We start from the raw sequence: 22,387 nt of genomic DNA, 5'->3' as shown, positions 1-22,387 counted from the left end.
AGACCAAGTAGTGCTTCCTTTCAACTTTTCATCGACGAGGAGGGGTCAGTCCGACTCAGTCAAACTAGATTTTGAACAGCTTTGGTTAAAGAAATGGTTGCTTCCTTTTTCAAATTATATTTCTAATCACATTTCAGACTTTTAATTTATTTTTTTGTAATAAAAGTACAGTTTAATTAATTACTGATTAGTTACAACACTAGCCTACCCCTAATGGGGCTATCTTTTGTCCTCCATGTCCCGGATTCCCGCTTCGAGGCACGGCGGGAAAATTTGAAGTCCGGATTACAATTTACACACCAAGGACAAAAATGGCAGATTTTGTTTGAATTTTTGTTTGTTTCAAGACAAGGAAGCAATGAAAAGCCACAATAAACATTTGGAAGGTAAATTTCTTTTTCATTTGTTAAATATAGTAAGCGTTTAGAGCGGTAGGGATGTTTTAAATGGTGCTTACTTGCTCCATTTTGTACATTTTGTACTAGAGAGCTTCTGTTTAAAATTGAGGTAACTATTGAGACTAATTATTACCCAGAAAGTCCTCAAAATCGTCTTTTAAATGTGACTTGAAATAAACAGCTTTCTGGTAGCGGTTAGCCGTATTAATTTTAACAGTTGAAACAGTAGGAGTTATATATTTATCTGTTAGTTCCCATTACTTGAGCATGTTTTCCTTGGCAAATTCTCAGTGTTTGATATCAAAAATTAGCTTTTATTCTTTCGTTCTAATACATAATCTCTCAACTTCCTCCTGCACATAGCAAAAGAACTTTGTCTCATGAAATTTGTGGAGGATTTTCGGTGTAAACAGGGCTTGATAAACCATTCAAAATCATTGCTATCTAAAACAATAGCTATTGTTTTCATCTTTTCAATGCATTTGGCGTGTGAGAAATGTAATGTTTGACTTGAACGCAATAATTTGAAACAAATAATTCAAAATTTCTGTTCTAATTTTGCTTAGAACATGCCTATTTTAAAAATACAGTTCTGTTTTCAAGCTGCAGTTATAATTGCGAAATTTATGATAGAAATTCAGGATTTCACGAGCGCTTTTTCTAGGCGGACTGATGCGAATAATGGACCTTTTCCATAATAGACCAACTTTTGAGTTTGAAGACAAAAAGAGAATTTCCGAAAAGTCCATACAAAAATTAGTAAAATTGCCAAGTTTGGGTGCGAAATATTGTAAGGTGCGGAAAATATAGCCATGCGAATTTGGCAATTTTGTATACTTTTCTATTACAGCCGGACGTGTGTAACTAAATTAGTTACACGCTTCCGGCCGTAGTAGAAAAGTATACAAAATTGCCAAATTCGCATGGCTATATTTTCCGTGCTACTTGACATTTTGAAACCAAACTTGGCAATTATACTAATTTCGGTATGCTCTTTTTAACTGTGGTGATTTATTTCATCCTTGTCACCTGGATAATGAGTTGGTCTATTATGGAAGAGGTCCATTTATGAATTTTTTTGTGCGACCATTCCTGAAGAATTATGTCCATTTGACTGCCCAATTTGAAACGAAAGATATTAAAAATTTGTCAAAAAAAAAGCCAAATATGGCATTAGAATCCACGATTAGCAACAACTATACAACAACTATACTTTAGTATTACTGAAGATTTTGTCCCTGGGACAGCGACTTTCTCTCCGTACCTGCAGGACCCAATGTCACCCACACACCATGCCTATATTAGTTTTAATTATTTTAATTCATTGCTTTATCATCGGTGACTGCATTTTTTCAGTAAAAACATGGTTCCCTAGTTCTAGATTACGTGATTTACGTCTATATTGTTCCGTTTGGGTCACACTCCCTTACGCAGCGTCTAAGGACATACGTGTGACAATGAAGTATTCGCACTATAAAAAAAACTAATTTCGTAAACGCAGCACGGTCTTTGCGTGAATAACAATCTTAAAAACCTGGCAACATGCCCATATCTTCTGTGAGTCACAGTCTTGGATTATGTCATTCGTCTGGAATGATATCCTGGGTAACTCTCTAGTAATTACCTTCGTCTTGTGATAGACAGTCCAAATTTTCTACCATTCACTTTGAAAGTTTTTTAAGAGGGATTTAAGCCACTTGTAGTATTTCATAACTGGTCTTCCCACGAGATAATTATGAAATATGGGAAGTCTTTTTACGCGAATAAGGCCATTATTTGTGTGATATTTTTTATTTGTGCGAAACTGATATATGTATATTTATCGGTACTGTGAAGGTATTTCTTAGTAAAATCTGCGTGTGCTGAGGCAAATAATTAGTAAATATATCTTCATCAGTTCTGTTGAAATATGTCACAATCTTTTCTACCATATCTGTGCTATCGTCATTGTGGTAATATCATTACATAGAGTAGTTGTTACATCATAAAAAATCGCGTCCATGGCTCCTATGTTTGCCTGAAAGTCTTCACTCAGTTGTGTTTTCTAACTGCCCTTTGGCGTTCTCAAATGAACAACCTACTTCTCACTGTGTGATTTGCCTCATGGCTATGGCTGGCCTGGAGGTTGTTGATCCACCATTATAAAATCATTCACGATCTAATATGTGTGAAATATCCTCAACACTGAATCAGCAGGCTTGACTGTGAACCTGAAGGCAGTTACTTTGGCACTAATGTAAACAAGTTAAGAAACCATAAATCAAATTGACAAGTCTAAAGTAGCAGGTTGTATAATCATGGCTTGATCGTTACATCATTAATCTACACGCTCTAGTGGATCCACTTTGCTCGAAATGAGGAGATCCTTTTAATAAAGTATTTCTAGAAAACTGTTCAGCCTTTTCCTATCCAAAGTTCACAGGAAAACATAGTGTGAGAACCGAAATTTAACTCCAAAACAATACAAATTATTTTAGCTCGCGTAATTAAAAACGGATACAAAGTATTCCCATTAACACGAGGGTTGTTTACTTATAATTTCGATGTAGTCACACAGAAATATATGCACGCAGTAAGATTGAGGTTGAAAGACTGTGAGTGTATTGTTGTAGAAAAATATCAGCTTAATTGTATGTTTTCCCAGGAGCACTAGCACGTCTCTTTCCATGGGTTGCCCCAAAATTGGGACTTAGCCCTTATTGCCCCAGAATTGGGACTTAGCCCTGCTTTCATATTGGTAATATTTTTAGTTCTAAATAGAATATCGGATTATCACCGTCAATTTGGCATCTTTTTTGCCAAATTATTTCTACCATAAAAACTTAGGAACCGTGAATGTTCAGAAGTATATTTCGTTCAACAAACAAATTATACTTTTTGCCAATCAGCCTTTCTCCCAACGACGAATGTCCGTCATTTTTGGGTACTTTCAGCAATGTTTAGGATTTAGGAACCTTGAGTTTACTCAGATGTCACAGAAAAAATTTAGCTTAAATTTAAAAAACCCTTCCCGTTACCAGGTCTCGTGCACGTCGTGGATTTTGAAAAAGAATTAGAAGTATCTTCAAAATGGCGGCGTGTTTGTGAGAAAGGCTGATTCAGTTTTTGCCATTACGAACGTATATATAAGCTGTTTACAATTGTTAACAGAGAAACTTAAGCTTATACTTATTCGTTATTACCATGCCGGCAAAATGCCGCTTGTTTTGCTCAGGGATCTGACCTTTGGGGGAATTTTTTATAATTTTGACATCAGTCTAACTAATTAATTTAGGACTGAGCAGACTGCGGTGACATCAGTAGATATTCATTCATGATTTTTCTTTATTAACTTAACACTAAAATTAGTTTGGCCTAATTAAATTAATTAAATTTTCTCTGAAAATGTAGCAAATATCTATAGAGTTTGTGTATATATCTACCTCTTCTATATTCCATTATAAATACTAATGCGATTATCTTTTTCTACCAAAAGAAAAATCATTATTTATATGACGTAGTAACTTGTTTTAAAGTAATCGATATGATATAATAATCTATACGAGGAGATATTTGGGTATATATTAAGACTACAGACAATAAAGACTGACTATGCCATTACACCAAGAACAACAGGGTGAATTAACTAGGACTGAAAGTTTTATTATATATTTCTACTCCATTTGGAAATTTATATTTAGTTTGTATTGATAGCGATATTAGGTGACCTTGTAGTTTGATATGCACTTGTTGAAATACCCGTAGACTATTAGTTATCTGTTTTCACTTATCTCTAAAATTACTATAATTGTGCATCTTTCATGACGCAACTGGAAATTACAGAACTGGAAATTGAGCAAACTTTACATCATCGCTCTTTGCATTCGTGATCCCTTTAACTGCTCCAGTCCGAGAAATCGACAGATATCTCGTTGGGTGTGATTTTGATCTAATGAAACTAAACGGCGTTGTAATCTTTCGTAAATCAATAAACACTGCTTCACTTGTTGCGCTTGTCTAGAGAAAAAAAAGTTGTCAGGAGTTTTGTCAGGATAGTTTTTGGATTTGTCGGGGAGATGTGAGAGTCAAAATTCTCAAAGCACAACAAACTACGGTAATTAATGTCTGGATCTTTTTCTGACAAATTAAGATCACTTGTTGGTACACTCTTAGTAAATAGGCTACAGTGCACTACCTCTGTGTTTTATTGCATTGAACAGCATTATTTCTGCTTTGTGATTGACATCGCATTTCATGGCCGGTGACACTATGGCTCAATCATTAAGTGAAATGATCTCATTGAAAAGTATAACGACTAATATCTTTATGACGAGAGTAAACTTCCTCCTAGAGTAAACACCTTCATCATTTCGTACTCTTCTATCCTCGCTCATACGAATCTTGAAATAACATTTTATTAAATTCAACAACACTTACGACTAAGGATACTCGTCCGGTGCTGTTCATTGCCAGATATTTTCCTGTCTTCACTCCCTTTATCCATATTTCACCGTTAAATCCGATGGTATGTAATTCAAGTTTGGCTGAATTTAAAAGAAATAAAGCATAAATGCAATGAAAACACTGTCCATGCCGCAGAATTCAATGTGAGAGTAAGTTACAAATTGAGGAATATTCCAATACATCACAATGAAGTTTTTGCAACATTAGATCAGACGACAAACGCCAGTCCAATAAGATAACAAACCGGCATTACGATGGTACACGCAAGGGATGAAAATCTTCCTAATCCCAATGGTTTCATTTTTATAAATCTTTTCAAGCTCACAAAAATCGACAAAGTGCTTCCTATACTCAGCGATGTAAATTTTCTAATCATCTCTATTGCGCAGAGGAAATTAAATTCATAACGAAATAAGATCCCCCAAATGGAATTTCACCTCAAATACACAAATTCCTTTATTCTAAGAATTTCTTTTATACACACGACTCGTGTCTTCAGGATCAGTGGCATGGAGGAATATCTCTGCCTTCTTAAACCAACTAGTTTCTAATCATTGCAGAGGTATGCGAGATTTGTTTCGGATTTATTTCTGTAGCATGAAGGCAATGCATGACGTTCGTTTCCTTTGCACTTCAAAAATAATCTAGCAATGCAAGAAAACTCTCTCTATATATAGATATTATTCCTACCGTAAACACTCGAGGAATACTCTCCAGTGATCCCTTGTGTACCAATGGTAAGATATCGTCCGGCCTTGCTAACCATGGTGACATTTTTATATGCGTTCCTAGCTGTTGCCACTGGCTTTGCCTCTGTTGTGCAGGTTAGTTCCCACATTAGAACCAGTAGTAGAAAATGCAGTGGCTTGGTATTCATTATTAAATGACTGAAGATCTGTAATAGCACAGACTTTGAAAACCAGGATTTTGTGAAAAGAAAAAGCATATTTCTATAACCAAGTTTTCGTTCTTCCCCAGATATCTTCTTTAATTCACGGGATTTCTTGTCCTTAAATTTTCTTGTTTGTTCTCCCTCGTCTTCTCTGTGTGAAGTGAAGTAAGGAGTCTTCTGTGCCTCACATAAATACTCGTGCAAAACCTGCATGTTCTCTTCATCGTGTTAGACATAGCAATACCACCGGTTCTTGGGATCATGAAATTATTTTTGGATAATTAACCTATCGCCGGAACCTACGCACTTTATATGGGGTCGTCAATTCAACACATTGGTTCTCGGGAGGTTACCCTGCATGTCAGCCACACAAATACGTTCACCTCTTGTAAAAAATCACTTCCGTGCAAACAATGTATCCCAGATTACTTCTAGAATATTTCGTAGAACCCTGTATTTTTAGTTCGTCGCAAAAACTCTCCGTGCTAAAGTACGCAAAACCTTTTAATGAAACGATGTTTTCATTCTTAATTGCACAGCTAGGATCGTCAAAAACCTAGCGTGTATGGGAAGAATTTTAGCACAACTTAATCTCCCACATGTTTCCCTTATTTGTCATCATCGCGTTGATAGAAATATTCGCAAGAAATTGATTGGTTTTCTCCCGTGTTTGTGCTAAAGCCAGGCTTTATTCAGGTATCAGTTCAAACCGAACCCTTAGTTCTCATGTCTTGGAAGGTTTTTTCTCAATTTTGTTGCTAATAATGTTTGTTTTTAAGATACGATTAATAGGAATTCTCAACAGATTGTTCAAGTATTGGTTTTATTTCTCTTTGAATTGCTCAAAATGATCTAAAACTAGTTATCTTTCTTAATGCATCTCGGTGGATTTTTCATGACCTCGTCATGAAAAGTATGTATTTTTTCTCCGTCAACAAACTGTTCAAAATGGCCTTTTTTGAGGTGGTTAGAACAGGGTATATGACAAGTCCAAATCTCAATTTTTTACCACCAGTAGCATGATAAATGCATGCCAGTCTATTTCCTTAAATTTTAATGAGTTGGGCTGAAAATAGTCTTCAAAATCAATTAGGATGCTTTTGTTTGCCTGGTTTAATCGATAGGAATAATTTTATATATCCAGCACCTTCATAGCGGGAGAAACCATGTTTAAATCTTGTAAGATGGACAGGTGAATTAGTTCTCTTTCTAAACGTTTGGCACGGAAGTCGGCACCGCCCGTTTTTTAAGGAACTTAATAAGAGCAAACGTAACAAATTATTTCGTGCAAATTTCCTCTTTTCTCATCTGTTAAACGGAATGCACACATTCTGAAATACGGCAGATGGTTAATAATTGGTTCGTTCCTAAGTTCATCTCAGAGACAGAACTGTTTTACTTCCAAAAGTAGCACGAATAATTTGAGAGTCGAGCAAGACTTGATTAGCTGGTTAAAGGGTTCCTCTTTCTTAAGCTAACCTGCCTGTTTTCTGGAAATAAAAACAAAATTGGGAAGTCGATTGATTAAGATAATCTCAGGATATGTATGAGATTATAAATTGTTGTTGTAGGGGAAACATATCATGATTGCCACGCCCTGATTCAGCACGTTGTTTCTCCCACTCTTACCAAACCCAATGCATTCACAGTTTTATTCTTAGTTCAATGGTATAGTCTTAATTAATATATAATTTGCTTGACGTCTAATTTGCGGTGGCTTCTGAGGAATTCCCTGTAGCATGCAGGCAATCAATGTAGCCTGCGATTATCAGCACTGCGTGCTTCTTTCTCTCTGAGGTCGTTGTGTATAAGTACATTTTCAGTCAAAAAAATGGTGCAGTGGGTAAATCAGGCTTGATAATATTCACTCGGACATATGAGTATGATAAAAATTATGTATCTTGTTAGCACATTTCATCACTGATTATGCAGTAATGCGTCAGCCGCTATTCAGCAATATTATTGCGTGTGTATTGAAAATTACAACGATAATTGCCTCAGTGGAATATAGGAAGTGTTTCCCGTTTGGTAATTAATCCTTGAAGACATAATTACAGTTAATTACTGAACAGTTTTGAGTTTGCAATTGACTAGATTACAGTAAGAGTATTAAGTTGTACTTTGCATCTTTCAGTCGATTTTTCATCCGTCTTAACTAGAATTTAGCCAGAGAGTTGCGCATGCTGACTAAATAGAATTACTAGCATACTTCAAAGTCCAAAGAGCATTATTCTCAAAATACGTTTATAGGCACTAAAATTAACATTTTCTGCGCATGTTAGGCGTGTTTTCGTTTATTTTGCGCGCGTTCCATCCGTCTCACGTCAGCACGATGTCACGCGCAATGGTCAAGCTGGGAGCCTTGTATGGGAACCTGCAGACCTGTTAAGGGGGCTTTACTTCTTCTACCGGAAAACATTAGAAAACAAACGTCAGAATTTTTAAAGAATCTCAAGAACTCGCTTGTTTTACTACGTCTTTTTAAAGCGAGAATGTTTAAATGAAGTACCATTGCATCTCTTAGTTCAATTCTTTTTTGTAACTCCTTTTGTAAGCCAGTTATCCAACAATAACGCTGGTACAGAGAGAGTGGTACGATAATTATAGTCAATCTAATGGAATTTACTACCTTTTAGGTTGCAATTGTGAGCCGGTTACGAAGTTCTACCTTTATTTGTCAACTCATGCAACACGACGGAGGAATGACGAAATCGCGACGGAGGAACGACAGAGGAACGGTGGATGTCAGAACAATCATTTTTCGTGAGTAGTCAAAGTTGTGATGCATGGGATCAATTGATAGAACATCTCTGTCCTGTATATTATGCGAATTGTACTGACAATTTAAGACGACCCCAGATGCGCGACACTTGAGTGTTTCGATAGATGAGTTGATGAGAAAGAACACCTGAATTTCGACGTTTCAACGAAGGGTTTTTTGTCCAAGCATCGAAATCCAGTTTACCTTTTCCAGGTGATCGAACTGATCATATCAAACCCCACAGCCCAAATTAAAATATGCACAGACAAAAACATTGTACAAAATGTTCTTCTTTATTCTTCTAAATTCTGACAATTCTTATAAATTTCAACCGACCCTAGAGGTTCAAATGGACAAGCATTTCCAGTGTAGTAATATACTATTCTTAAGACAGAAAATACTGTTTGTTCATTTATTTAAGACAAGACTCTCTTGCAATGCTTGTACTCCAATCTTAGACTTAGAGAAGTGAACATGAAGGTTAAAACATCCATGTTCACTTGCCACGGGAACATGAAGATATATTTCTTAGTTGTATCTTTCTGCTTCAAAACACATTATCCTTTTGTCTTAAACTAAACCCTCAAGTAGATAAACCAGGATGGGGTTGAGTTGTCATATTTATTATCTAATCTTACATTACGTATTTAGTTATCATTACAACCTTCCATTTGTTTCAATTATTTGCCATTTCACTACATCTTTAAAACTGTTCATTTACAACTGTCGGTTTTCAGTCTTATTTAAATTACAACCCGAACAGGAAGTGTCATATTTAAATATTAAATTCTTAGCATTTCATTATTTTCACTTTTCTTGTATTATTATATTCTGCTGTTTTGATTTCATATAAATTGTTAGTAACTAGTTAACATTGCTTTCATAAGGTTCATAACCGCCATAAGAGAAATAGTAGGGTTGGGGAGGGGGGGTAGGTGGATCACACGGGAGGAGAGGGGAGTGGATGACACCTGGGGTTACTCTTTTTCCAAGATACGAACAAATGTTATCGGAAACACGCCTTCTCTCTTGGGATTTCCTTCAATATGACCCATCTGAAAAGATTATAAATGCTTAGGACTTCAGTTCTAAACTGTTTTTCCTAGAGGTTCAATAACGTACATCCTCCTACTCGCTGTAAAGTAGTTGAACTCGTGAAGTGTATCACGTGTAACTTACCCACCAATCAGGGTCTGCCTCACCAGAAACTACAATGATCTCACCCTCCGTAAATGATAACTCGTCATCATTATCAGCGTCACAGTCATACACTGCTTGAACACGTTTAATTTTTGGTTTTGATGACTTGAAAGAATACAAAAGAGTAAAATATTAGTTCATGATTGGACAAAAGAAAAATAAACTTAAAAGCGAGATGTTTGTTATTTTATTATTACCCCAGATCAAAGGATTTTGTTACTTACAGCGGGTGATATATTCCTGGGGGGGAGTTCAGGGGGTGGGGTATTTCCTGTAGGTTTACTTTCGTCACCCTTAGATTTCAAATCCTTTGGTGGTCGTGGGGGAGGAGGGAGATCCGGGGAGGTTGCTTCTTGTTTTGCAGGAGGGGTCACTACCCGGTTGGTAGGAGGGGATGTTACTCTTGTGTTCAGAGGAATCTGGGCTTGTGTTGTCGGTACGGGTACAGCCGTTATTGTAGGTTGGGTGGCGGCTATGGATGGGGGGGATTTGGCGCGTATTGTTGTAGTGGGAGGAGATATAGGCCGAGCTATGGGTGGTGGTGCTGAAGGGGGAGGGACGGAAGGTGGGGAAGACGATAAAGTACGGGTTACTTTCCTAGAATCTGAGAGAAAGGTTTAGCAAATGTTTACCATGATTCAGAATAACAAAATGGTTATCTTTCTTGCACAAGTTTAGAATCTCGCGATGTTAGACTAATTATTACCGTTTAAATCTTCTAGTTTCGGTTTGGGGACCATCGGAGGTTTTGGACGTCTATATTGAATAGCAGATGGTAAAAATGAGGTAAGAACATTTTCATCTCTGTGAGTTCTTTCTAGCCGGACATAATCAATTTTATTTATACTGGATAGCTCTATCATGCAGTTCTACACTGTTCTTCCTAGAGGTCTAATATTATTGATTCAGTGTTTAACCAAACCACGATCAAAAACTTGTCTCTAGACTTACCCTTCAAGAGTAGACTTTTTAGACGGTTTTCTATTTAATGCTGAAGTAGACTGGGAAGAGGCCAACTTTGGTGGGGACATAGGACGTGTTTTAGGGACGGGAGCGGGTGTGCGCGACTGTCGACTGACTGAGGCCCCGCGGACCGGCGGAGTTGGAGGGGGAGAGTCTTCGTGAGGTGTTGAATTACTAAAGAAAATTATGTTTAAGTCAACTGTGATTATGATTGAAATATTTAAGAAGGATTGTAAATTGTTTCAAGCGGAGGACTTTCCTCTGCGAGTCGACCAGAATTGCGAGTGTTTAAAAACCTCGAGGAAAACGGCAAACAAGCCACACACCTGCGTTGATGTGATTTCGTGAACGTTGAATGTTGTGTTGAGGGGTAAACAGTCCCCGCGGTAAATGCCATTGGTATAGTTGACGTGGGAGGAGGGGGAGGAGGTGCGACCTTTCTTAGATTCTTTTTAAGGTCCTCCCCTAACCCATGTCTTTTCTTTAGTTCACCGATGACGTTCATGGAAGGACTGGCAGAATTAAACGCAGGTGGTGCGACGTCAACGTCATTGCCTGCGGGTGTCCTATTGCGGGGGACTTGTGCTGGAAATGCAGCGATGCTGATTGGACGACGCTTGCTACGCGGTGGGGTGGCGGGAACCTGGACCGAGTAAGTAGAATAATAGAGTAATATTCATGAAGTAAAAGTACAGCTCAAGTAATTTACAAAACTAATGCAATGGTCTTGTCACCTTCACCGGTTCCTCAATCCCTTCGTCCTCACTTTGTAAATCAATGCGTAGGTCGCCAAAATTGCAAGGTTCCTCGTATATATTCTCCGCCTGAAGTTAGAAAGTGTTTCAGTAAACTTTAACTCCAGAGAATTTACGAAAATCGATGATTCCATCGCACCTGTTCTAGACCCCAGTCTATCTTGACGTTATCACAATGACTTAGTTTGCCTCCCTGAACACTTTTTAACTGAACAAGAAAATTAAGATGAGCATTTATTATCATTTAAAACAACGAAACTAAGTGAACTGGATGGGCACGAATAATCTACATGAAAGGCAATATTATTTACCAGTTCTGTGGTGTCACTGTGACCCTCGCTTATGGCAATCTCAAGAGCTGTTTTACCATGAATATTCACTACAAAATAACATTAACATTGAAGCAAGAATTGTACATCATACGTAATAAACCTCCTAATATTGTTGGCTGGCAATGAAAATCGCTGTCCAGCTCGTTTACATCAATCACGAGGATGAAAACTACACGCCAGCTTGCAAATTTGAACAGTTTTTTTTTTCTAAAAGCAGAAGATTTTTACTGCGTCGTCGTTGAACTAACCTTGAGTGGAATTAGCACCAGCTCGCACCAGAACTTTTATACACTCGCTCTTAGAGAGACTTGCGGCAAGATGCAGAGCAGAATTACCATCAGATAAGACGTCAATATTAGTGCTAGAATTGAGACAAAAATATGATTGAGATATCGATCATTTCTGAATTTGTAAGATAGGAAATAGCGGGTGTTTAACTTACGTGTTTTGTGCAAGAAAGTCTACGATATGCAAAGAGGTGTCCTCTTCATTATTTTTTACTGAATAATGAAGTGAAGTCGTTTGTTTACCATCCTGAAATATGAAACAGTGTCTGAGTAACACGAAGCATCAATTGAGTAACATGCAGCAAAATTGCAGCCACACGCGAAGACACTTTGTAGTTACATACGACGCAACACTACTTCTCCTAGCATCAAACTGACCTGATCATGCATTGGTGCGCTAAGGTCCACACCTTCAGCAAAAACTTGTAAAACTGCTAAAATATCTTTCTTATGCACAGCTTTGGCCAGGCCCTAAACACAAAGCAAATCACAATGAGTGAGTGAATAAGTAACAACAAGACTTTCCTTTAAGTTAAAAGAGTTATTTAGGCTGACTGTAAATAGAATTTCCCCGGAACATACCTTAGAAAGCGCTGATGGACTTTCCTCTAGTTTTTGTGCATATTGATGATTAATATACTTCGCTCTTATAAATTGCTTTCTTTCTTCCCTAAAAGTAAAGAAGAATTTTAAAACTTTGATCATGAATCCACAACCTTTCGAGTATCTGCATCCATGAGGTACACTGGTTGATTGCAACGTGCTTGCTTACATCTTACTGGTTGATTTTGGTTTTACAAAATCATCATCAAGTGTTGCTTCCATGATTTCATTAAAACCACCATTTCCGATAGCTTTTGCAATCTACAGAATATAAAACATTGCTGTTCGAGCTGTTCGGAGGAGGTTAAAAAGATGATTAGGGCAAGACCGCGCATGCGATGGCCCAAATAGACAAACACGGTTGATCGTCCAAGCACGATGAAAATTTCATTCTCTTACCAGGAGTTCTGCTGTTCCCAGGTTATCTAAAGTTAACGACCTCACTCTAGAAACGTGAACTCCCATTTCTCGATGGATCCCCGAACACTCAATGCATGTTAAAACCCCCAAGTTTGTTGATAACCATGTCGGATCTAGAGAAAAAGATCATTCAGTTCAGTTGATGATCACACGTATAGGCCGGGTAATCACGTTAGGATTGGAGGAGGAAACTTTGAACCAATCAAATGCGATAATTCTATCGGATTAACCAATCACAAAGCGCAATAGATCAGCGGGAGGTAGCGATAGTAGTGGTCAAACCTGAACCTCACAACTATAAGCTTGAAATGTTCTGTAACGTATCAAGTATCATCTTTTACAATAATACCTACCAACAGCATCGCAGTCAGCACAGATATCATTACCAGGCAAGCTTTGGACAACACGAACGATTCTCTGCCTCAGGTCATATGTTTCATCTGTGGAATTGTCTTTTTGCTGAAAACATATTCGTCATTCAATCTTCAAATATAAACCGTCAACGCAGCAACAATCATGCTCGTACCAGGCCGTTCCCATGCTCGCCAAAAGCTTTCTCTAACGCTTCTTTTCTGCTGTTACTCAGAACGGACATCCATCTAAAATAATGATAATTCTCTCAAATAAACTAACGTACACGGTATTAGGGCAAAATTAAACAATGCTAAACACTGTACCGCTCCATCTCTGAGTGATCTTCCGCTTGGAAAAGGTAATTTCGGTTGTCTAAAAAGAGAAAAAGTTCATCTTCTTGGGCGGACGAAACTAGATACTGCCATTTATTCATCCACAAAACTGCATCCAAAGGCAGTTGATACTAAAGTATATTTTACATACGTGTGACCAGGATAAATATTGGACTTTTTTTCCCTTCTTTTTCAACAGATCCCTGTAAGATGAAGAGGATAAATTTGAAATGAAGAATGGAACGGAATTAAAGGTAAAAATAAAAATATTTATAATACCTTGACTTGACATGTTAGAAGATTTAATGTATGATTCGGAGCGCTGTTCTAGAAGAATCGCAAAGAAAAAAGTATCAAATTGATACTGAAATGTAACACAAAGGAAAAAGTATCGAATTGATACTGAAATCTGAGTGTAGGAGGTTTAGAGCAATTAAGGCAAAGATATTCCGCTGTGAGGTAGCTAAAAAAGCGCAATTAATGGACGAAAAAGGGAGGATAATCTTAAAAGAGGAACAACTATCGCGCGTCATATCGTACCGGGGAATATGCTAAGGTTAATTGCCCGTTGTTCACAACGCAGTAGCGTTTCTGCCACACTTTACGTACTCTAAAATGATAAAAGATTTGATCAGAATTTCACATGATACCATCAGCAGAGACGGAAAGTACAAAATATTACCCTTCGCTTCGTTTAAGCAGATAACCTTTGATCATGGTTCCGTGATTTATATCACCTTGTTGACCATGCAAAGTATAACCAGCTCTTTCAAGACTTTTCTAAATAATATAGACACATACATCCATAGCATCTAGGTACAGTATACCAGCTTTGTCTTACAGACACATGTTGAGGAGGTATTTTCAATAGTTTTTTATTTGTCGCATTGAAACAAAAATTATCAGAATATTGAGCCACATTTAATGTAAAGTTGCATTTAATGTGTAACATTTTGTGATATTACAATACAATATTTATCATTATACCTTAGTACAAGATTGAAAAGTTACATGATAATGGATTACACACCTCTCTATCTATCTGCAAGGTTTCCTTCACCTCATCACGAAGCAGAATTAAATTTTTTTTTTCATCTTCCTGATTGATTCTTAGCTTAAAAAGTATTTCATTTTATTTACAACATATTTTGACAAATCAAGTTAACAGATACAAAAACCAGTACAAACAAATCTATCCACAGACCATAGCCTGCAGTTTTATACCTGTTTCAATTCAGTGACAAGAGTTTCTGTGTAGCTTCTTATGTTGTCTAACGACTCAGTACATTCTAGAAAATACCTATAATTAAAAAGTTATCATTAATCACCACATATAATATATTTTCAAACATATTTCTTAGTATTTGGACATACGTATTCTGTGCATGGTAGTAATCCACAAAATGTTGAGCGAGATCAACCCCTTTCTTGATTTTCACTTCACTAACTTTAATCAAATACTAAATTAAAAACAAAGTAAATAAGTATTCTGCTGATATTTTATATGCAAATTGTCCACATTGAATCCAATATCACCTCGCACATCTGTAACTGAAAGTAACGTCTTTCCTTTTCCATTTCCTCAGCTATCTGCAAAGGTTTTTCCAAAGTGTACTTTGCATTAGAACAGATTGCATGCCAATATATATATAACTCAAGTGCGATGTTGGCAAGTACATGACTGAATATTACACCCATGATCAAGTAACCTGCTATTGCTAAGTCTGAGATTAAGGTAATACTAATGTTATTGACTATTACTTTTTGTGGCGCAACTTCAGAGAACATAATCAAGTAACCTGCTATTGCTAAGTCTGAGATTAAGGTAATACTAATGTTATTGACTATTACTTCTTGTGGCGCAACTTCAGAGAACATGATCAAGTAACCTGCTATTGCTAAGTCTGAGATTAAGGTAATACTAATATTATTGACTATTACTTCTTGTGGCGCAACTTCAGTTCTTGTGAATCCTGACTCCTTTGCTTGTTGTTTCTTCTCCTTCTCAAGTTTTGTACTGAAATGAAATTTACAAATTTTTATCAAATCTGAGAAATATATTCAATGACCAAAAATAGACAAGTAGTAATCTATACTTACTATTTTGCATCATAGTCTTTTGAGGCTTTATCAAATGGCTTTCTTAAATCCTGCAAACAGAATAGCAACATACAAATGTGAAGGCAGTGTAGCATAGCCAAGTTGTATATCATATCATACACAGACTTGTTAACTCTGCTAAAGAAAGGTCTCTTACCCCTTTCACTTCTTTCAGATCACCTTTCAAAATTGATTCCAGAGGAAATAAAACAATGTTGTTGTAATTGTTAAGCTATAAAGCATGAAAGCAAAATATTATATTGTAATATTTTTAACACAGGGTCAGGTTCTACAGTTACAAAAAGTTGAATGCATTTTACAATACCATATTCTTCATGATTGCAGATAGTTCCTGGAAATGTAGAATAAAATTTAATGTACATAAATAGCTTAATACGTAATAGGTAGGATAGGATAGGATAAGATAGGTAATTCCTACCTTTGCAACTACAGAAAATTTCAAGAATGCTGTTCCTGAAAAGAATGTTATATATCATTAATATTATTACAATCACACTACATGCATGAACTAGCACTGCTAAATATTAAGAAGAGAATCATCAGACATCAAAAATACATTAATTGCAAACATGTGCACATCTAAGAAGTTAAATAAATGACCAGCACAAAATAAAACAGTGTGGTAACACAAATTACCTATGCTTGGTTCAGCTTCTTTTGACAAAACAAACATCCCAAGTCTCTCTAAATTCTCAGCAAGTAAACATTCATTTGTGACATAAGCTAGATAAAGCGAAAGAAACATAGATTAATAGCTAGCAATTATTGTAAGCAATATTTGCTTTTACTTACTTTTTCCTGCCTCCATTAGGCCTTTGACAGACTTTTTCAAGTTGCGTAAATGTGTTCGATTGTCATCTAGAATCTAAATACAATGAAATTAAACGACTTCAATCAATAACACAATATATAACTTTATTAACAGTGCACCTGTTCCATTATAGAACAGCCCATTAACTGTTTGTCAGACTTTAAAAGCTATAGTGCATATGCTCACGCAGTCATGAAATATAGCAAGGTGAAATATATTCAGAAAAATAATTTGGCTGTCCTCTATGTGGTATACTAAAATGTTCTCAGAGGATGCGTATAGCTATAGCTCAACTCAGTCAGCCATAGCTAAGGTTGTTTCCAGAAAAGCTAAGATCAAGATTGGAAATGTTTCCTCTTAGCTAGTCTGTGATTTGCCACTTCCTGGGCTGCAATACTGGGAAATGTAGGGTTTTTTTATGTATTAAAAAGTTAAAATTATAGCCTACTGTAACAAAACGTGATATACAATTCATTAAGTTCCTGTTTGTCATAATTATAATTTGTAAACAGGGTGAAATTAAAAGAGGTTTTATCACATATTATTCATATGCTAGCAAAATCGTATAATTTGGATAAAATTTTCAATGATAATTGTACAGTAGTGTACCAGTTGTACAGCTATAACAGTCTTAGAAATGACATTAAACGCTCGTCGATCTTTTCAGCAGGAACGTAAACATTGCGATAAACAAAATTAATAAGTAATGAAGTAAAAATAGGGCTTGGAAAAAACACTTCTCGACATTTAACAGGAAGTAAAGAAAATGAGTAGATTTAAAGAAACGTTGATATATATCACGGAATAGATTAATGTTTAAGCTTTTAATGTTTCCATTTTTGTCACGAGCGTATATATAAACAAGAAATGTCATTCTACATTCGGCCTAGATCTTGTCACAAGTACTCAAATATTATCGATCCTGATACAATATATAGGCTATACAGTGTTGCAACCAGTAAAATTCCCTTTTAAGGCTTCAAATATTTAGTATACTGTGAATGTTACCTCTTCTAAATTCGTAATAGAGGCTCGACATGAGTTTAGAGTTGAATGTTCAGCAAAATTGGATGTGACGGGCGAACTCAGATCAGCTCTTGTCTCCTCGATAAATCGTTTCACTGTAATACGATCAGGCATTATGGTTCCCTTGTCTGTCCAAATTATACTCTAGATAGCGTAAATGGTTTCAAAACACAACCAAATACACTTCATTTTGGAAAAATACAACAAACTGACAGAGTTCCGGCCTGTTGTAGACCTTAGCGACAAATATGGTCATCTTCTCCTTATATGGTAATGGCAGGACAAAATGATTTTCGGGAGCTCTCCCTAGAGTACGATAAAAAAACAATTGTTTGTATATTTGTTTGAAATTGATTTCATTTTCGTTTTGTAAAATTTGTAACACGTACGCAATGTTTTGAACGAAATGATATTTAGCATAAAACACGCAATTTCACCGTTGGTTCATGACCATTGATTGAACATTCAATCATTTCATTAATTATTCCTATTTCCTTTTCGGGCAATTCAGCTTCCGAGCGAAATAATTGTGATTTTAAGAAATCTACCAAATCTATGACGCAGACGTGAAGTAATACGGCTATAATTTCCACAGTTTTCCAACAAGGAAGAAAAATATAGACTCCTTTTGATAAGATTGAAGGAAAGCTAATGAAAGAATGGACACGTTGGTGTTCAAAGCGTTCATAGCATAAAAAATAATCAAATTTTATACTTGCGCTAATTTTTGGGGGTCGCTTTACTCGAGGCTTTGCTGGCTTAGTAGCTTTCATCTTTGCTTTCAACCACCGTCCACGCTACACGCGTGTTTATTATTGTGGTAACAAGGTTGTGATTGTGGGAGGATCAGAATCCATGTTGACTGCGCATGTTCGTCAAAAAAACGCAAACTATGATAATCCATGTAAAACCTGAAGTAATTGATACAGGGTCTCATAAGTGGGTTGCACTGTACAAGATCAATATATAAGACGCAGAAATATTTATTTGATACATTTTATTTTTTAATGAAATGATAACCTAAGTTATCTCTCCATAAATAGTCAACTTTTATTCCCTGTTCAAAACCTGGCAATTCAAGCATGTTCCAATGTATATAACTAGCTACAGTAAAGTAAAACACTGTGACGAAAAATTCTGACTGAAATATTTTTAATTCTATATCATTTCTAAAGCACCCAGATTCATGTTCCTTCTTCCATTGTTCAACTAGCTCAATATGTACAAAAATCTATTTTTGTCTTTTTTATATAATTTATACATTTGTAAACATATGTGAGCTGATACACAACTATTTTACACTTTGAATAATATACACAAACAACAGAATTTACAAAATTTCAGAATCTGCAAGTTATAAGTAAGAATTCAAACTAGGTTTACACGTTTTAGGTCAGGCGAAGTGACTGAAGTAGATCACTCAGTATTTGGCAAAGTAAAATACTAGAGTCACAAAACAAAATATTGCTCTAATATACAGCTGAAGATACATTGTATCACAAGCATAAAGCTGCAAGTAATGACACAGTAATTCAGAAGTGACAAGAGCAATAGATTGGAACAACTAATTTAAGATGAAGCAAATCACCACAATCTAAAAACACTCACCTAACTAGCGTCATTGAAGCATAAAACTAAAGGTGTGACAGTCTGTTTGAAAGTAGAGCTCGTAGTAGCTCATCAGCCATGCAGACTAGTGGTAAAGAATTTTTCTGACATGTAACTTGCAAATTTCTAACTTCTACTAAGCAACAGCTATTATTATGCTACACAACGGTACGACCCTTCACAGGCACAAAATAAGATTCATCTACATTTACACTTGGCACAGTTTGGTCAGGTGACCGTTTGTCAAAACGATACAAGCTGGTTGGTTGAGAGGTTGACTTAAACCATGGGTGATCAAGAAGTTCCTCTGCTGTTAACCGCTGGGACGGATCTTGTCGCATCATCGACTTGATCAGGCATTTTGCCTTTGAAGATAAAGATTCTGGGACTATGAAAAGTCCTCTTCTGATTTTTGAAAACATTACCGTAGGTTCAACATCTTGAAAGGGATAACGGCCAACAAGCATTGTGTACAGCATCACCCCAAGGCTCCAGATATCTGCCAGTTTCCCGGAGTATCCACCAGAACTGTGCAAGAGCTCAGGACTCACATACGCTGGACAACCATGTTTATCCTCCAGCGTATCATCCTGTCCATCGAACACACATGCATCTTCCAAACACTCCAGCTTCAGTTCAGTTCTGAAAATGAAATGTATATAATTTAATTAAAATATTTTTTTTATCCTCATTTCATTAACCGTAATGCCAAAAAGCAAACAATTGTATATGCCAAGGGAAAGCATATTGCTCCTTTCAGAAATTATTCCACCTGCGTCACTGAAGAAATTGATCCTTGGGTAAGACCATCACTAAAAGGTAGTGTGGATTCTTCAGGACAGGAAGAGTGGAGCAGGTTTCAAAATACGATCTGAAATCTGATGAAAACAAATTATATTCATGAGGGAATATTTCTAGACTGATCTACACTTGCGTCGTTTATCAATTCGTACACACATTCCCTGTTTTTTCTCCGGATTAACTGTTATTTTTGTATCTTTTATGTAAAAGGAAATGGCCGAAAATATGTCGCCACGAAATGACGAAAATTCAATTAAAACCGGCTAGGAAAAGGCTCAGACTTCCGGCTAGGAAATATAGCATAATCAGCGAAATATTTTATGTTTTCTTTCACTACCGATTTGGATGTTGCTTACGCAACAATTGTGCAATCTTTTGTATAACGTTTAGCCATAAAACGTATATCTGTCGTTAAGAATCAAAATTCTAGGATTAAACGAAGACGAAATCATGAAATAATGATTTGGAACAAGCGGTATCCAATGACGCCCAAAAATTGTAGACGCGCCTCTTCAAAAACTTCATCAAAATACATCAGCTCCCACGCAGAAATCACCGCAGAGCGGTGAAATTTAGTTATTTGATCTGTTGCTAGTTAGATCTACTTGCTTTTCGACACGAAATATACACACATACGATTCAAATTTTCTGATGCAATTCGCGATTTTATAAGATGTCAAAATTTCACGAGATGCGATTTCATCATTCAAAATCATATCCGGTGCAAACCAACACATCACCTCCATTTGATGCCAAAATTTTACCACAAAGATCTGTTCGGCTAAACTTTAAGTCTACCTTAGTATTTTGGCTATCTCAGGCGGGAAATACTCAGAAACAAAGGATTAAGTACACATTAAAAGGTCCACAAAAGACTAGCAAAGTCACAACAATGTACCAACACTTCTACTTCATTCATTGGGAAATTTGGAGGAAACAATGCACAAAGAAATATATTTTGCACATGGCCACGATTGAGGAAATGCAAGATGCCTCACCTGTCTTTATCTTTGAAGACAAATTTCCTTAATTTCAGATCACGTAGCACAATGCCAGCTTCGTGACAACTGTGAACTGCTTTCACAATCTGTCGAAACAATTTAACCGCTTCTTCTTCTCGTAATCGTTTCTTCGTTTTAACATAACTATGTAGATCACCATATGAGTTTGGCATGAACAAATATGCCTTACTCTCGCCAACAATCACATCCACAATATCATTTATATTTTCGTGCGATTCAAGTCGCGTGTACGGTGCCAATACATCACCTAATTTTTTCGATTCTATAATCTTGCATGTAAGTTCAGCACGATTTTGACAATCAATCGCGCGACTAAAAGTACTGCCAGGGTTTGTATCTAGTAACAAATATTGCCCGATTTTATGTACATTTTGTCCGTTTGAAATTGGGTTGCTATGAGTTTTTGCCCGAGGTCGGATCGTTGCCACATTAAGTCGGGGTTCCTTGCTTTTCACATTTGATTGCTTTCCTGTCAAGTCGGCCACATTAGTTTCATTTGTAGTCCTTTTATTCCCATTTCTCTTATATGGATGACTTCGACGATGGTAGAGCATTTAAGCAGGAACAGTGGAGTGTCTTAAAAGTGATTATGTTTCTTCGGATCCGATGAAGAAATAGCTTTTCTGTGTCTGTGTGTTTCGTGATTGTCTCGCTTATTTCTTATGACGTTGCACTTTCTCCAGCTTGCACACGCAATCGGTAACGATGTCTTCGCGGCGAAAAAGTGTTGTAATTTGGTTGTAGGGCAGGCCAAACGACGGCCAATCCCTTCAACAAACCGAGACGAAGAAAAATAAAGCCATACTCCCGAAAACCTTTCTATTAACTGCTTGTGTCGCAACAACACAACTAATGCAACATAACCCAATGGCCGCCTGACGCAATTTTCAAAATTTTTCTGCGACGATTACGCCACGACGCTCACATAACTCTCTCGCGTTATCCCCCATATATGGGCAACATGACCTTATTTAGTGACCACCTCTGGATGTTTTCAAAGGCTGTATCTATTTCCGGTCGTGTTTTGATTGGTCGATATCCTTCCTAGGTTTATAATGACCAATAAACTCTCGCCATTGATGTCGCAATATCTTTGAAATTCTTTGATTTCACAACATATCTTTTTTGTTTGCCAAAACAATAACATTGAATGAAAGGGAAACAATTTAGACTTATATACTATATTCTTGGCAATAACTTCAGTCTTAAATGTCTTTTAATCGTTAGGAAAAAACCACTAAAGTCTTTCAAAGTAAAA

The 22,387-nt window shown here is 36.5% G+C and overlaps 2 protein-coding genes across 3 annotated transcripts; both read right to left on the bottom strand.

Annotated features, from left to right (window-relative positions):
* Nucleotides 1-9,378: 9,378 nt before the first annotated feature.
* On the bottom strand, nt 9,379-17,925 carry LOC114528473 (arf-GAP with SH3 domain, ANK repeat and PH domain-containing protein 2-like). 2 transcript variants are annotated; one of them, XM_028550117.1, is made up of 34 exons: nt 17,681-17,925; nt 16,654-16,726; nt 16,498-16,584; nt 16,280-16,314; nt 16,166-16,192; nt 15,998-16,072; nt 15,841-15,890; nt 15,682-15,757; nt 15,277-15,330; nt 15,115-15,200; nt 14,965-15,040; nt 14,771-14,854; nt 14,423-14,520; nt 14,281-14,350; nt 14,020-14,067; nt 13,892-13,943; nt 13,732-13,780; nt 13,581-13,653; nt 13,408-13,513; nt 13,034-13,167; nt 12,804-12,895; nt 12,614-12,701; nt 12,410-12,502; nt 12,187-12,278; nt 11,993-12,105; nt 11,724-11,791; nt 11,552-11,620; nt 11,392-11,481; nt 10,984-11,300; nt 10,646-10,831; nt 10,401-10,450; nt 9,919-10,298; nt 9,674-9,799; nt 9,379-9,549 (listed from the first exon to the last, which is right to left on the bottom strand). In XM_028550117.1, exons 1-34 carry the CDS (start codon nt 17,810-17,812, stop codon nt 9,472-9,474), a joined length of 3,327 nt encoding a protein of 1,108 aa, XP_028405918.1. In that variant the 5' UTR covers nt 17,813-17,925; the 3' UTR covers nt 9,379-9,471. The 2 variants fall into 2 exon arrangements, with proteins under 2 accessions (XP_028405918.1, XP_028405917.1); XM_028550116.1 differs by having other exon boundaries at nt 16,166-16,314.
* Nucleotides 17,926-18,718: 793 nt separating this feature from the next.
* On the bottom strand, nt 18,719-22,060 carry LOC114528502 (tribbles homolog 2-like). Its single transcript, XM_028550159.1, has 2 exons — nt 21,106-22,060; nt 18,719-19,948 (listed from the first exon to the last, which is right to left on the bottom strand). Exons 1-2 carry the CDS (start codon nt 21,681-21,683, stop codon nt 19,465-19,467), a joined length of 1,062 nt encoding a protein of 353 aa, XP_028405960.1. The 5' UTR covers nt 21,684-22,060; the 3' UTR covers nt 18,719-19,464.
* Nucleotides 22,061-22,387: the final 327 nt, after the last annotated feature.

The sequence above is a fragment of the Dendronephthya gigantea genome, unplaced genomic scaffold, assembly GCF_004324835.1.
Source record: "Dendronephthya gigantea isolate DGI-Jeju-01 unplaced genomic scaffold, DenGig_1.0 000050F, whole genome shotgun sequence".
In the NCBI taxonomy this organism is placed as follows: Eukaryota; Metazoa; Cnidaria; class Anthozoa; order Malacalcyonacea; family Nephtheidae; genus Dendronephthya; species Dendronephthya gigantea.
This window is presented reverse-complemented; position numbering and strand designations above follow the sequence as displayed.